This window comes from Gasterosteus aculeatus, chromosome 14 (assembly GCF_964276395.1).
Source record: "Gasterosteus aculeatus chromosome 14, fGasAcu3.hap1.1, whole genome shotgun sequence".
Classification (NCBI taxonomy): domain Eukaryota; kingdom Metazoa; phylum Chordata; class Actinopteri; order Perciformes; family Gasterosteidae; genus Gasterosteus; species Gasterosteus aculeatus.
In genome coordinates, this window is record NC_135702.1 from 4,197,176 (window position 1) to 4,214,425 (window position 17,250).

The 17,250-nt window shown below is 48.7% G+C and overlaps 1 protein-coding gene across 25 annotated transcripts in view; it reads left to right on the top strand.

Moving 5' to 3' along the window:
* Window positions 1–2,705: 2,705 nt before the first annotated feature.
* rapgef1b (Rap guanine nucleotide exchange factor (GEF) 1b) overlaps window positions 2,706–17,250 on the top strand; it is a 31,034-nt gene continuing 16,489 nt past the window's right edge. For 7 of the 25 annotated variants that reach the window (XM_040196984.2, XM_078087967.1, XM_078087969.1 and 4 more), the window contains exon 1: window positions 2,727–3,122. In XM_040196984.2, coding sequence (XP_040052918.1) covers window positions 3,095–3,122 — 28 coding nt within the window. In that variant the 5' untranslated portion in view covers window positions 2,727–3,094. Of the gene's footprint in view, window positions 3,123–7,384; window positions 7,571–17,250 lie in introns of those variants that run through there. The other 18 variants (XM_040196981.2, XM_040196985.2, XM_040196986.2 and 15 more) reach the window with 11 other exon arrangements.

The window sequence follows — 17,250 nt, forward strand, 5'->3', positions numbered from 1 at the left end:
TTTACTAAGATCGGGGTTAAATCAGAAGTCGTTCTCCACCTGCTCCTGAGCTTCACTCCTTTAATTTCCCTCTCCTGAGAACTAGTCCTAGAAGGGGAACGATGAACAGGAGAATCACTAAACAGTAGCTGCATGTATTCATGCATGACTCGGTTTGTCCAACAGGGGGCTCTGTGCTTCCTTTTCAGCTATTCAAAGGCAGTCAAACTAAACTTAAAAAATAAACCATCAATTTCCAGATAGGTATTTTTTTTTCAATATGTAATGTAATTGTAATGTCAACATCCGCAACCCCCCAAAAAAATGAACACACGGTTTTAGGTGTCGATAAGTTACAATGACAACAAGTGGCGGATTCACACCTCTTTGAACCGATCTGGTCATGAGAGATTATTTATTGCTGACCGATCTTCGGTTGATTTGTCAGGATGAATAGAATGTACAGAGAGTACTGTGCACATTCTCAGTCTGTGAAAAGCATGACCTGACCTGACAAAGAAATACATGTGCAAACAAGTAGACTAGCCTTGACGCTAACGCTAACCTTTGAAGGGCAGCCACAAAGGACAACGACTGCATGGACCAAAATAATATTCTCAGAAAGAAGATGCAGCAGAGCACTTTTCTTTGCCAGGAAAATGTTGCTTAGTCAGCAGACATTTTGTGTGAAAAGATGGCGTTGAGAACTTAGTTCTTTATTTTCATTTCAGTTCATTCTCTGAACAGCCAACCGTTTCTGTCACTGCTGCTTAAATCAATGACGAGGGCAGAAACAATCGCACAATGTCATGGACTACGGCTTAACTGGCTCATATAACCGCCTCTCAAGCTTTCCCTCAGTTTTCCACTATCGTTTTTCAAGTATTTATCAATCAACAGTAACCGAAGCAATCAAAATACTTTGAGATTTGATTTTGCTTTCTGGGGCCTCCTTTGCACCAACATTTGTCAACATATTCTCAAACTGTGGGGCGCGACCCCCTGGCGGGCGCGGAGGTATTACGGGTGGGGCGTGAGGGGCTGGGGCAACAGTGCAAACAATAAGTATAAAGTGCATGGCACTGTTTTGTCACTGCCACGATCAGGAAGAAAAATTGGTCAGGAGGGTAAAGAGTCAACGGAGAACCACCAAAAAGCAGATCTGCCAAGAATCAGAAGCTGCTGGAACACCGGTGTCAGTGTCCACAGTCAAGCGCGTTTTGCATCTCCATGGACTGAGAGGCTGCCGTGCAAGAAGGAAGCTCCTGCTCCAAAAGCGGCACCTTGAGGCTCGACTGAAGTTTGCTGCTGATCACATGGACAAAGATGAGACCTTCTAGAGGAAAGTTCTGTGGTCAGACGAAACAAAAATCGAGCTGTTTGGCCACAATGCACAGCGATGTGTTTGGAGAAGAAAAGGTGAGGCCTTTAACCACAAGAACACCCCGCCTACCGTCAAGCACGGTGCTGGTAGTATTATGCTGTTGTTTTGCTGGCCAAATAAAAATGGCCAATGGACATGAAACCAAATATTATCACTGCTGTATGTATATTTTGGACCCAGCAGATTTGATGACTTTTTTGTATTAACCCATAATAAAGTCCTAAAATAACAACTTCATGAATGTTTTTTGTGACAAAGCAGTATCTGTTCCAATCACTCTCCGAGAAAAATCAGACTTGTAGAAACAACTGGAAACTCAGGAGAGCCATGACATTATGTTCTTTACAAGAGTATGTAAACTTTTGACCACAACTGTATATAATCCCACATGGTAAAATTATTCTCTGCATTTTACCCATCCTTTGTAATTCAGGGCTTCAGCGTCTTGCTCAAGGACACGAGTCCTGAAATTCGTACTATGCCAAAATATTTTGCAAAAAAGTCGTTCTTACTATAGGAGACACGATTTGAAAAAAAAATCTGAATATATTCTAAAATAGATTCTTAACAAATCCTATAACCGTAATCATTACAGGAGATACAGTGGTGTAGTGATTCGCACTGTCTCCTCCTAGACTGACTGCTCGGGTTTGACTCCACGGTGCCTCTGTTACTTGGGTTAGCCTTAAACCTTCATGGGCTCACAAAACTAATAGAAAAAAATATCTACTTCGGGAAAGAACATTTAGAAATGGTTCGCCTTCAAAAACAAACATTTGGAAAAAAATCCCAAAATCAAGTCTAAGAAAGAAAATTTTTAAAAGTTGGTCAGAAATTCTCAAGTTTTAGATTTGAACTTAACTGATCAAGTTAAAACTTAAAGCAGCAATGCTTTGTGTTGACTTCTTTGCGATGTGTCCGTGTTAATTGATTTTCAGCTTATTACATTTTTGTTGGGGCCTGAACATTTTTCTTCCTCCAAAGTGAGACCGTACAGAAAAAGTTAGAGAACCACTGATTTAGACAGATAGAAAAATTAACGCTATCACACGTATTTATGTCTAGAATATTTTATACTTGTTTTCTTATTCCAACGCCGGAATGTTGTATTCCTTTCATCTGATTTGCATCATTCCAGTCCTAGTCTGTTCTGGAATTCTGGAAGCGCTGAGGGAATAAAGTTGCGAATTATTACGTGCATTATTAAGTTTTCCACACGATAATTATGAAACGTATCGTCAATCTCTCGTCAAACTCACCGCACTGCCACTTAACCCCTCGACGTGCACACCGACAACCCCGAATTGCACTCGGATTGAAACACGCCCACCGCCTTGTTGACAGATGGCGGCGGTTCATTCCTCCCGCCGGGGGGCGCTGCTCCGCTGGATGAGAGCGCTCTCTCTCCCAGACTCCAGGTTCAACACATTACCGTGTGCGTGTGTTTGTGTGTGTTTGTGTGTGTGCATGCGAGTGTGTGGATCCAGTGGGGAAAAAATACCCGGAGACGGACAGAGACCGATTTCTCCCCGTACAAACGTGCGTGTGTGTGTGTGGCCTGGCGAATATGTGGCGTTAACTCGGGCCGAATCATCTCGTGGACACGACGGCGCATCGACAATGAGGGAATAATCGGCCGGAGACGAACGGAGAGGCTCGTCCGTAGCTCAACGTTTTTTGTTTTTGTTTTTTTTGTTCGAGTGGGATCACAGCTGCTGGCTACGAGGAAAAATGTCGGGGAAAATAGAGAGCAAGCAAGGTAAGTCCCGCCCGGCACGACTGCCGCCACCCCGGGCTCCACCTCGGGGGTTGCCGTGTAACGGGACGCCTCATGCGGGGCGCGGATGGATCAAATGCCGGACGGGGTGAAAGGGGGGGGGGGGGGGCTCGAAGGACCAGACGCATCCATTAAAACCGCAAACCGACCCGATAGTGTTGAGCGTAAACGGGGCTCGGATTGGGCCTTTTGTGGGGTTGGTTCCCTTTCTCGGCTATCCAGGGAAAATAAAAGCGGCAACCGGGATCAACTAGCTGGTGCTCGCTACACTTGGGAAGCAAATGGCTGTTCTTGCACCGGTTCGACCTCACGTTGGATCCGGCTAACTTAACGGAGGCCGGTTGGCTGGGCAGCGGAGTGACTTCGGGACATTTGGGCGAGACTGGTGTAAAAATAAATAAATAAATAAAAAAAGAAAAGCCGTTTGGGTGTGATGGCGTTCGTTAACGTCAGCTTACTTCACCGGCATTTCAACCGTTCTCTCCCCGCAAATACACCCGGTTCGATTCTGGAAGCGTCGCTTACATTCAGGGGCAAATCTCAGCTTTTCACACGGGTGTATTTGTGTTTTTAAGACTCTTTTATATGAAATGGGAATTCTGTGTTTGGAATTCCTCCTCCTTCGTTTGACAGTTAAGCTCATAAAAAAAACATAAAACGGAACGTAAAGGGGGAAAAAAGAAACCCGGTTAGTAACGGTTGCTAGCTAGCGGGGGCTAGCCCCGGTCTTAGCGTTAGCTTCTCCTCGAGCTAACGCTAGCGACGTTGTGGCCGGGTCCACTTGAGTAATGTTAAGGACGTAAGGAGTAATGCTGTGTGCGGCTTTTAGAGACAACAAAAAGGAGGAAGACGCAATGGAGACGAGAGGAAACCGGGTGCTCCCGGTTCTGCCTTTTTGGAAGGAAACTTTATACCCGCCGGGCAACACACTTGCATCCCACTCCAACAGCTGTCTCCTTGATTTGCTCCACATACAGTCCTGCAGTAAATGTGCACACACACACACACACACGCACAGCTCCCAGTAACAGGCGGGGAGGGAGTGTCATCCACCACTAACTCGGTCATTCCTCACAGGCGTAAAAGTTTCCGATTCCTTTCGTGTCTTGCAGACCGATGACTACATATGGTCACGGCCAAATGGAAGCTCCAGAAGTCGATGGAGCTTTTTGGTCGATCGTGGCCCAAATAGTCGATCGAAAGCACATAATATTGGGATAATAGTCACCAAGAGCCCGGTGTATCATGCCCCCCCCCCCCCCCCCCCCCCATGGACCTGCTTCCTGAGCTGGGTTCACTGCGTTTGAAGCGTGTGACGGCCGGCGTTCTCCTCTCTCTTCCGCATATTCCCATCCATCCCAAATATGCACCCAGAGGACGCGCTGTTCTGGGGGGGGGGGGGAAGGGAAAGGGGGGGATAAGGCCCAGGGGGGGGATCATGCTCGCACTGTGAAGCCGTGAGCCGGGCCGAGCTTCAGAGTCATTTTGTTAAGCCTTTTTCTTCAGAGAGAGGGAGAATGTGTGTGAGGATTGTGTGGGGGGGGGGGCTGTTGTCCATGTGGGCTTAGGTTTTAGACCTCGACAGCAGGAGATTAATTCCGTCGTTGCTTCAAGGAGCAAATTAAAAGAGAAAAGATTTGGATAAAGTAAAGTTCAAGTCTGTAATCAGGGATTCCTGCACATGAATCTTGTCGCGGGTTACGGACTAAATAGTGAGCTTTGTACGACGCAAACGTTTCCCATGAGACGCAGGACGATCAATGTCACATGGACACCGAGCTCCAGAAGCGAGAGACCTACGACCAGCGTTTCCATCAGTCACTAGCTCTGTCGCCATGGATACTGTGGTCCCACCGTCGCTGACTCGTCCTCTCCCCCCGGGGGGGGGGGGGGGGGGGGTGTAAACGCTGTTACCTTGTTTCAGAGCCTCTTCCTCCCACTTGTGTGCAGCCGAGTGAGGATGTCATCGCCCTGGAGGATCAGGTGGGCGGTCCCTGTGTCTGTTTCAACACTGAACCTGAGTCTTCTGTACACGCACCCGCATGACCTCATCACTCAGGCAGCCCCAGACTGTGGTCCATAAACAGATCCAGAGTTTGGGGTGCAGCAGGCAACCGAACTTCTCGCCGGTGCCTTTACTCGGAGAACATGGAGCGAGCGCGGGAGACTGGAAAAGTGTTATTTCTTATCATTTTTATTTGCTAAACTCTCACTCAGGGTACTTTTCTTGGAGCTGTGGAGTGAGTTCATTGTTTATAATATAGGCACTCAAGCGGAGGTTTGTGTGGAGGTTTTAAACTGTACTCGTACATGCTGTGCGTTAAATAACAATCCAGGTTGCAATGATGATTTTTCGTTTTACGTAACGCTTTTAATGGCCGATGTAGACACCCTGGAATGAATCGGCTGTTGCTGTTGTAGTTGGCAGTGAGTCACTTAATTCAACAGCCCAGAAACCAGCTGTGACACAGAATTAAGGAAAAGCAAACACTGTGATCTTCACGACGTGGTATGAACCCGGTATCCAGTTTTTTCAGGAAAAAACACAAAAGAACAGCGGAGGTGCTCGTCTGATACGTGTCGTGACTTTGCTGTGCTGAGACAACGTGCCCTGTGCACAAAGTCCTCCTCCACATGAAGCCCTCTGACATGTAACCGCGTCGCTGCAGCTTTCAACAGTTTAAAAACCGTCCCGTGTCACCAGGATATGCGCACTGGGTTCATCTTGCACACTACAAAGTCTCATTTCGCTGTCCCCCCTTCCACTTCGAGGTGAAAAAGGTTAGCGTGGCCCTTTTATTTGGGCATACTTCTAAACCCGTGAGATGTGCTTTGTTTGCCACGAAGTAGGATGCTCGTGTTGCTGTTGACGGTTCGATTTCCAGCAGTGACATGAGTCCTCAAGTGTTGTTTTGAGAGTTTGTCTTCTAACACCCTCATGACACACACCACTTCTAATCTAAAAGAATCAGGTGATTTTCTTTGCCGTTGTGAAACTGGGACTGTTTGGATTGGATTGCATTTTCCCCCTCAGCGACCGATTGGGCCACATAGTTTGGTCACGTTGCTAACAAAGTTGTGGGAGTGGCACAATGTTTTATTATTAGCTTGTAGACTTCTCAATGGTAGTAGCAGCAGAACTGATCTACCAGTTCCTTATTTTAGACCCCCCCACACACACACACACATTCGCATAGCGGAGGAGGGTGTATCTGTACATCTGCCTTTTTTTTTAAAAAGGGGTTCAGCTGTAATACTCAACGTTGACTCTCAAGCGTCGCTGCAGTCAGCACTTGACGTAATGCATTGCTTCAGAGCAAAATATCTTCTTCCTGTACAGGAGAATAGCGAGACCCAGTGTGCCCCCAGTCACCAAAGCTCTGAGCAAGAGCTAAAACAGCAGTGATTTCAAAAGTCTTCCCATGGTGATTGGGTTGGCGCGCGTCGCCGATGAGCGATCCCATTGTTTTCACGGGGCCGAGCTTCGGGTTCTCGCTTTTGACATGCTGCAATTTTGAGGTTTGACGGCAGAAAGCATTTCAACCACCCTCTCCCGCAGAATGGGAGGCCCCGCTGGGCCCATATAGGTTTAGCTGTGTTGTAATTAGTGTATTTTTTTTCCCCCCCTCTGTTGTTGTTGTTGTTGAGTGTGTGCAGCGCTTGGGAAAGCCAAAGAGGGATGGAGCAGGGCTCAGGGAGGGAGAGGAAGAGGGCGGAGATGGAAGGTAGAGCACTAATGGGGAAACGGGTCTCTGCACGGAGGGAATACGTGCGAGGGTATCGATGCGCGGTGGGACCGTGTGTCCACGAAGGGCGTCGGGTCTGTGAGGCGTGAATATTTTTCCTCACACGCAACTTTCCATCAAAGGACGTACGAGTCCCTCAGCTCCAACGGGGGGGGCTCTTTGAGACTTCTTCCTCGGCGGGGGCTCGTCTTCTCACCGCCGATGCTTCACTCCATTTCTCGCGTTGGCCTTCGTGCCGGAGAGCGTGCCTTGTGAGTCTTTGCTGCATCTGCTGGTGACGCCTCGGGCCGGACTTAAATATCCTGTGCGAGAATATGTGATTCCAGACATATTCACAAAATTCATATCATAACAACCCACTGGCGAGGTGGGGGGGGCACATTACTTTCCAATTCCGCCGGCCGTCACTATTTGCGGACGCTTCCACTGAAGACCGGCGCGTCTGACTCAGGAGAGGACGAGGTCATGTGGGTCGGTCGGCGTGTGACTAACAGGCTGCAGCGCTGGTGAGCGACTGGTGGGGGAAAAACGCCAGCCGGACCAAAAGTATAACCGCCAAGGACGCCGCCGGACTAGTAGCAGCGCGCGTGGACGCCGCTGGGATGGGCAACATAAGCTGGAGGAGCCAGGTCTCCTCGGAGGACACGGACTCCTCTCTGCAGGGGGATCTGGACGAGGACTCGGGTAAAGACGCATGCGGTTGTTATCCCGAGGCCGCCACACGTGGCTGTTTTCTCATCCGTGCTGACACACGGCCATTTAAAGCGCTGAATAAACAGGACTGTTGATGTCGATCCAGCATCTGAGGAGTACAAGTTATTGCGTTTTATTTTGGGAAATTTAATGATAACGCAGCGATGAAGGAACTGGATGTAGCTTTTCATATGATCTATGTTTTTTTTATTCCACAATACAAACGGCACAGAGACAAAAACAGTCAGTTTTTTTCTTTTTAAATGGAAATGAGGCCACACAGAGCAAGGGTCTCTACTTCCTGCTATAAATTATTCCCCAGCACAGGATTCATTCACAGCAGTTTCATTGCATGTAGACTATATATTTATTCTGCTTTTTCTGCTGTGTGTGTGTGTGTGTGTGTGTGTGTGTGTGTGTGTGTGTGTGTGTGTGTGTGTGTGTGTGTGAGTGAGAGATGCCTTCGCTGCTCGTTTTGGGATGTGTTCTTCTTTGTCTGAGCTTCAGCCCTCCTGTAAAACAGACCCGCTGGCAGAGCCAAACGCAGGGGACATTCCGCGCTGTGCTTTTTGTGTCGTGTGGCTTTACAGAAGGTGCCCATTTGCTCCGCTGAAGTCTTGGGTGGACCCGGTCCGAGGCGGCTAGCTCCGCGGGGCCACATCCTTCCGCCCCCCCCCCCACCCCCCCTTCACTAATCCAGTTACACATTATCCAAAAATAAATAAATAAAAGACATCGGTTGGCCTGTAGTGGTTGGCATCTTCCTCCAACCTGGCTGCCTCGCTTCACCCCGGCTGGAGGCCCCCCACACGCTGCTTATTGTTTCGCAGTGAGCTCGTGCCTCCCCTTGCCAAGCCACGTGAACAGAATCCGCCCCGATGGCTCACAAAGAGGCTCCATAACCCAAGGTAGTCCAGTCCGTCATTGTGCAACGACACGGCTCAGCGGGCCGTGATACCTTGTTTTGAAAAGCCCGGTCTGCGGTGCCCTCAGCCCCATAGATCCGTCCCGCGGGCAGCAGGAGTCCGGGTGTGTGTGTGTGTGTGTGTGTGTGTGTGTGTGTGTGTGTGTGTGTGTGTGTGTGTGTGTGTGTGTGTGTGTGTGTGTGTGTGTGTGTGTGTGTGTGTGTGTGTTGTCCGTCTGCCCTGACCTGCCCCGTCTCTGCAACTGGACTGGGGGGTGCCAGTGATGCGTCTGGTGTTTATATGAGAATAGAAAGTGGGAACGAATCCCATTTTCTATTCTCATATATGCAGCTGATAGAAATCTCTATGCAGATTTCCAACTGCCGAATATCTTGTGATGCAGCTGTTTGAACTCATCACACCCTTTTTTAGTGTTTTTTATCCTCGCACATACTGCTCAGACATCCAGTGTGAAAGAACGCTTTCTGAGTAATTGTTGGTGGAAGTAAAACTGAGAACCAATATTGAATCTCATAGACAACGTTTTCTTTCAGTTCTTGTTTTGCTGCGAGATTTTAATCGAATTCGTGTTCCAGTCAGAGCTGCAGTTTGTGGATACGTCCACACCGTAGAAAACCGAGCCTGCTATTGGAATGCATTTGTTGTCCAAACTCTTCCCATGATGCACTGCAGCATGACGTGGTCATTCGACGCACTTTTGATTCATTCATTTGGTTATTTAATACCTGATGCCTATTTGGACAGCGGGGCGAGTGCCGCCATCTCCCCCGGCTCCAAGTCGCTGTCACGTCGAGCCTCCGTCTAACGCGCGTTCTCGCGTTGAGTGTGTGGAATGGTTCCGACACCCCAGCGGCGTGGCACGGGTCAGGGAGCTGGCATCCAATGAAGGGGATGTCCCGCTGTTGGTGCCAGTTTCCGATGCCGGTCTAAATGGGGACGGAGAGGCCGGAGTCGGCATCGCTCTCTAACAAGCTGCTGTTGTCGTCTGGGTACACAAACCACCCGGGAATCGCTTGATTGATGTCTTTCATGCAGACGCACACAATGTTAATTGAGTTTATTTTGTTTTTTCGGTCTACCTTTTACTGACACACTTCCTCCTCGTGCAACCTCAATGAAAGGTGTTTTTTGGAATAGCAATAAAGCATGAATGATGTGCAAACACGGTGGCTTTATGGCACGATCCTTTCCCTGAGTGGAGGGAGTGTGCTGGTGCTATCGCTGAACTTTGTTCTGAGGAGATCAAACGGAAAGCATTTCCTCTGAAGACTTTGGTCATTCTCACTTTTTGCTCTGCGTTTATCTTGAATGAATTCAATCCATGTCGCCCACTATAGTACACAATAATGATATTAACGTAAATATATGACTACGTTGAGCATTTAGCAAAAGAAGAACGTGAAATATGGACTGTACTTTAATATTCCTATCTGGTGCCTTGCGCATGGACTTACTGAAACGGCACAGAGCGATACATTATTGTTTTGTCGTGTGCATGATTAGTAAAATATATATATATATTTTTTTAATGTGTCTGATTATTTCTCACCGTCACAGCGACACCAACGATAATTATGTAATTTGTAATTATACGTGTCTGTGCGCGTCTCATTCTCAGTGGTGGACTTGCGTATTATTCCATTATTATTTGGACTGTGCGATGCGTGCATCCTTCAGCCTTTGTCCAACCCTTCGTCCTCTTGACCCTTTGTGCACGCACGTAGTGCACTATGTGCGTGCACAAAGGGTCAAGAGGATGACGAGTGGCGGGCTGCACGGACAAGATGGCCTTTGTGCGGGCGGAGTGGTACCACTCCTCGCTGCTCCGGGCCATTGACCAACGAGCACGCCTCTGCCTCTCTCGTGTATTACGGCGAAAGGAGTGGGATATGTTTCCCATCTCGAGTGCTTTTCAGATCTCCAGCTTCATCCGAGGGATTTTTTTAATTTTTTTTTTTTTTTAGCTGTCGCAGTGTCTCAGTGCTCTGGTGCTGCTTGATGTTATAGATACTGACAAGCGGGGTATTTATAGCACTTTGTGGTTCTTTTAGTTTATTGGTTTCACCCAAGGTGATCCCGGCCGGCTGTCTGTCTCTGTTGAAATATAAAATAAAAACCTCTGTTAGGAAAGCGAACGAAATCAAATTCCTTTCCAAAAAGGTCGAGAAGGTCAACCGAAGGACCGGACTGCTGTCTGAGGTTCCGCCCGGGTGGGGGCGAGACGCAGTGTGCTGCTTTTTGTCTTGTGATCTTCACCGTGTTATCATCCATGTTGAATGAGAGGAGGCGGGAGGAGGGAGGGAGGGGTGCAGAGAGGCCCTAAGTCCGGCGATGTGAAGTTGGTCCAGAAAAGAGGGAGCGGCTCCCAACGAGGAAGACGAGGGACGGGAAATAGTGGCCGTCTGAAGGAGGGGAAGGAACGGGAGGGGTACCCAGGATTGTGTGCCAGAGGGTGTGTGCGGTGTGATTTCCCGCTTTCAACACTCTCGTTGACACCCTGTTTTACGTCACTGTCTGTGGCCTCATTCAATGCAGCCATCGCAGCCAGGGATTCCAAATATGGCCAAAAAAACAAACAAATCATCACTGTATGGATGCGTATGGATAGAGCTAGCAAATGTTTTTGTCTGAAAAAAATAAATATTTGATTATTTGAATTAAAGGAGAATTTGAAATTTGGAGCTTTATTATAGCGGCCGGCGCCATGTTGAGAGCCGTATAGAGGCAATCTCTCAATGGCAGCTATGCGCGGAATTTAGAGGATAAATTAAGAGGATACTAATTGTTTTGGTTAACTATTTTAGAATGAAACTGACTAAGTTAGTCTATTAGTTATAGAGAACATGAGCATTATCTGCAGATATTGAGGGAGGTATTTGCTTCCTGCAGCCGCGCACAGGGACTCCAGGCTACAACATGAATAGTCTTATTGCTGTGGTACAAGTTTGGCTCGGGACTTTTCTTATTTTCATTTTTGTTTGCCTGCCTCACCCTTTTGTCACTGTGCAGCTGCCTCGTTCAGTTTTTTTGTCATTTTTTGGGTTCACGGTTTGCGCTTTGGACCATATTTCTATTTGTTGTCGATGCGGTTGAAAACCAGGCCATGTTTCATCCCCTCTGCAACCTTTCACTTTGTTTCCTCATCTGTTACTGTATGGTTTGCCGGGTAAGCCAATGTGCATTGTGTGTGTGTGTGTGTGTGTGTGTTCGATGTACATAGGACAATTGAGTGACCTAGACCTCGGGGCTCCCTCCAAAGCTCTCAGTACAACCCCACTGAACTGCTGCGCCAAGTGCTCCCATCAACTGGCTCCATTAGCTCGCCCGCCGCCCACAATGAGACTTGGACCCGTGGAGAAACCATACAGAACAAGTGCCAGAGAGTGGGGGGTATTTTCAACATTCATAACGACCAAACCATCATTCACAGCTGACAGTCATGCAGGGTGCTAAAAGGCTTTGTAGTCTGACTGTAACACAAAAACTACACTAATACATTGTTAAATGCACTTACACACACGCTAATGTGAATGGACGGGCGTGAAAGAGTGGCCACCAGAAGGCTGTGAAGCCGATGAATGGATGAATAATGATGTTAAAGTAGCTTGGGGGGGAGCCACCACTAGTGTATTCGGTTTACCTCTTAGTTTTGGGCTCCCGACAAGTAATGGGGCCCATAAGAATGAAAACCAAAGTCGGATGACAGGCGGCACGGAGGAGACATACAGACGACGTCATCTCTGCTCACAGATCTTTGCGAGGATAAAATGAAACCCATTTTAAGCCCCTAAACGATACGACACACAGACCTCAAAGTATCCAACAACCGATTTTATTAACCTGATAGAAACCATATGTCACAACCAAGTGGTAAAACACTTAACAGACTGGTTTTGTTTGATTGTAAAGGTTGTTTGATTGCGTTTATTGAGACTGTATCAGGCCTGAGAGGTAACAGAACTACTCGTCGCCTCTTATCTCCTGGTTTATTTTAAGCTATGTTACGGATGCAACACAATATGTTTGTGTCCTCTGGCTGTTATGCGTCAAACGCTGTTTTTCTGCTCTGCTGCTCCAAGGGCACATAACCTTGTGACTGTGTGCTCGCAAAAATATAGACGCAAAATAATGCTTTTAAGGCCCCGTTTTCTTGCTGCACACAACAGGACATCCCAAAATAGATGGAGGTTTATTTCAGTGAGCCTTTTGTGATGACATAAACTGTATTTTTCCTTTTTTTTTTTTTTTTTTAAACTAGTCTGATGTGATGCGTCTGACTTCAGCCATTCATCCTGAGCAACGACCGCACGGCACAACACAAATAACCAGACAGGGCAATGAAAGGTGTGTCACCCCCAGAGATCAGGCTGGACCGCGTCATTGCCTCCGCGTGTTGTTGTCTTAATGCCGTGTTTAATCCTCGCAGATGACTCTAGTTTCAGTTCACCTTTTTTTCTTTTGTGTCGGTATCGAGGGAGGGTACTTTGAGAGTGGGAGTCGGAAGACAATTAAATTTTATCCAAAACCGTGAGGAAGTACACATGGTACCCCCGGTACACATGTTTTCTCAGTCACCAGACTCTTGGTCGACAGTGTCACCTCCGTGGTTTGATCCGAGAGCAGATGGCTGCTTCGGGGACCGGTTCTTTCCCGTTTCAGTGACTCTCTCGCACCGTGTGACCGAGCACTCGTAGAGGACACGCTGCTCTCTAACATGGGCCTGCCTCACCGGGTCGCTCGCCTGTGTTGGGTCGGCCAGACCCGTCTGTTCCCGTGCAACCCGGCGAGCAGCGCTCCGCCATCAGCGCGTCGGTATTTGCTCCGGAGCGTTGAGTTATTCAGAACGTTAATTATTGGCTGAGATGGATTTTCATTGATGCGGGAGATCAGGAGCAGAGCTCGTCTTTCTCTAACAAACAACAGGCCGACTGCAGCCTCTTCCAGACGATAAACAAAATAATGATCACAAACAATCGACCGTGTCGTGGGATAATTTGGGTTTCTCATTTTGAAAATTAATCTAATGTTCTAATATGAATAAGCGTGGGCTATTTTCTGTTACTGCCACGAAGCAATTCATCTCAATCAACCCAACTCTTTTATTGTAATGTGACCACGCGGATGCCGATTGGCCCATTATGTTGGTTTTAGGGCCTCAGAGGTCATTGTAACACGAGCGGCCCGGAGAGATCCGCTATCAAGATGCGTCCGTTTTGCCGCTTGAAAACCTTCTTGTGCGTCTCATTTTGTTGAGTGAAATGGAATAGACGATAAGTGCGTGAGCCCCCCCCCCCCCCCCCCCCCCCCCCTCATTTCCTGCGTCACTATAGTGCCACTTGTTGACGAGGACATGGAAGAGGAGACCTCTCGAACATCGAACACACCCAGCGGGAAGCCGGCCGCTACAATGGGGCAGGATAAATAATTCACCAAGCACTTACCTATTTCCTGTTGAATCATTTCTTGTTTTGTTCCCCATCTTCTGCCCGATGTTCATCTCGCGCGCCTCAGGCTCTGCATTCCGCGCTCTCGCTCCGCGGCAGGTCTTAAGACACCTGGCACGGCCCCTTTTTCAGTCTCACGTCGTAGCAGACAGTAATTCATTCCTTTTATTTTATAGCTGAGGAAGGCGTCATTGCAGGCACGGTTGCTTATAAACAACACACAGTCTGTATCGGGGGGGGGGGGGGTGAAGTATTCTGTTTTACACATACAATGTCCTCCTCTCAGTCGGGAGCGGATTTCATTTTCGGACGTTCATTGTTTCTCCAGACGTCAGTTCAACCGATTTTAACTCACCCCGCTTCATTTAGAGGATAATTCCTACTTCCTCTTAAAACAAACACTCTATCAGATGACCGCCCCCCCGCAACCCCCCCTTCAACAGCTGGCAAGAGCCCGTGCGTCTGACTCCTGTTTGCCCAACAACGCCTCGTGTGCTTCGGCCGGCCCGCTTTCATTGAGCAGCCCTCTCTGGGAGGGAGGCGACAGCTGTGTGTGTAACCTTTCGCACAGCCTCCCCTGTATCCCTCCACAGTTTTCATCCTATTCCTAGAGGTGGGGGGCCAGCTGTCCTGAGTAGATCACACCTGTACTGAACAAGCAGCAGATCAATCCAGCCCGCCCGGCTCGTACGCCGCCGGGCGCCGGTCGTGCCGCAGGGATGGTTTCCGTCACCTGGGAGTCCGGTTGGTTGGAGTGGGCTTGCAGGTTGACGGTTTTGACTCTGGCAACATATTGATGTGTGTTAGTGTGTCCTGGTCTGTGTGTGTCTGTTAAACCATCTCATCTGGAATCGTTCATATCGTGACATTTAGGGGTCTATGGGGGCCCCACAGTGGATGAGAAAAGACGTGACGCACCCGTAAATGTGTGTGAATGTGTGTACTTATTGTGAAGGCCCATCAGGCTCCTGGGGACCCCACTGGAGCACAGCGCTGTGTGAGGAGCCTCCCCCCCCAGGCTTTGTTAGGGAGTGTTTGTTCAAAATGTCCCCGAGGGCCCAGTAAAGCGTTGCAGCAATTTAAATCTCTCAAAGATGCTTACTTGCTTAATCTCTCACCATCTTACTGTCAACAATCTGATTTTTGATGTTCTGTAGATTCGTAGCATCATGAACATTTTTTTTGGCCAAAATAGAAACAAATAAAACAAATGTGTTTATTAGGTTTTATTGCTTTAATCATGCCTTATTAACCTGAGAACTATGAACTCATCACACCGTCCTCTGAGGTCGCAGTGCAACAAAAACACTCGTGTGTGTGTTCGGATCTCTCAGGACGGTTTTCAGTTTACAACCAAGGAGTCGATTGGAGCAGGAGAAGAAATGTGCAGGAATCAACAGGGGAGGAGCGTTCTGAATAATCCGTTCTGGCAATATTCAGGGCTCACTTCTCCGATTACTAATACACCAAAATCAGCCCCCCGACGTTCAGTGTAACAGACATGGCGAGCGATGACCTCACTGCCTCGTAGCACTGTATGGCAGCAGACAGGCGGGGGGGGGCAACGAGAGGCGTACGTAATTCTGACAGGAGTCCACTGTATTCTCTCTCTCTCTCTCTCTCGTTCGACCGCGTTCATTTCTGTTGATGATGTCATTTCCATTGCCTGAACCAGACTTTCAGTGAACTGAGGAGGGTGGAGGCCTTTTCTGTTCTCAGAACTGAAGGGAGGTGGTGGGGATATGGACACGGAGCATATCCTATTTGGAGCCGGTCCAGTGTGCACTATAATGGGAAAGGGGATGGGGGGGTGAGGGTGCTGCGAGCGTGTTATAGGGACCAGCTCTATCGATCCTGGCTGTGACTCATGGCGGTGATGTCACACCGCTTCTCAACTCTGGGCTCGGCTGCAGCTGTGTACTCGCACGCAGCCCTCGTGGGCTCGCACTTATTCCAGGAAGGAGGGGGGGGGGGCAAGGTCAAACCAATTGGATTATGTGAGCCTAAACTGAGATGGAGGCCGCCCCGATATGCACTCTGCCGTGCCAGGATCGTATCCTGACATACCAACAGAGGTATGTGTTGTGGCCTCTGGGTGCAAAACAACCTCCACACTGTCAGCCCAGCTCTGTCATTCAGGCTCCGGTGCAGCACAGACCCCCGCGTGGCCGAGCTCCACAGTGCGGTTCCCCACTGTGTGAAGTCCCTGGTCTGACTCTGATTCACTCAAACGCACGTTGGTCTCCGTTACACCTCCCGTGATGGGGCACCAGCACAATGAACCATATTTGAAAATGTATTTGCACAACACAGCGGAGCTGACATTTAGGCCTGTTGGACGTTTGCCCGTGGCGCTTTATGGGAGACGTTTGACTTGTTTGGATGTCAGGAATGAGGTCAGTGGAGGCAGATTAGAGGTGACACAGCGCGGGTAATGCGATCCATGTCCAGTAACTCGGTACTTTATTGAATCAGCCATGCACCATCTGTAATTTGCCAACGCCCGCAGAGCCGCTCGGCTTTGATTTAGTTTTGTACAACATAGGATTTCTTCCCTTTTTTTTTGTGGACAGTGTAAAGTAGCCTGCTGGGGGGGGGGGCGGCGGCGTCACGCCCGCCTCATCACATGCATTTGCATCAAAAGGACGTTCCGCTGCAAGCGTTCTCATCAACATTTCTAATGAGACACGCGGCCGTCCTTGGCTGCCTCAGCAAACTTTGTCTTTTGCTCTGAGTGAGGGATGATGAGGATTATGGGAGAGAGAGAGAGAGAGAGAGCAGCAGGGTAGATCTGTGTGCCGCGTGCGGATCGATGGTGGAGATGAAAGCACCGCCCGGCTGGCGGTGCAGTCTGTGGCGTTTCCCCGCTGGCGCTCGCTATTTTGCGGTTTTTTTTTTACGCTGATGGCCGCGGAATGTCAGAATCCCGCTGTTGTCGAGCCGAGGGGAGATTACAGTAGATAGGGGTTTAATTTAGTCACTGATAACCCCCCCTCCCTCTCTCTCACACACACACACACACGCACAGCTGTTATTAGCATTTTTCCTCTGATTCCGTTTTGTGTGGAGATGAAGGGAGACGGTGGGTGAGCAGTCTATTCTCCCAGGATTAACCGACTGCGGTACTCGTCTCTCTCCCGAGATACAATCCGCCCCCTCGACAGTGGACGAGTGGAATTCTGCTAAATTGCTTCGCATTTATGAAGCTCCTCTCAATTATGTGCCATAAAGCATTTCTATGTTATCGTAACCCGGCTCTTCTGCACTGTCCTTGTCTCGCTTTTCGCGTGCTCTCACATGT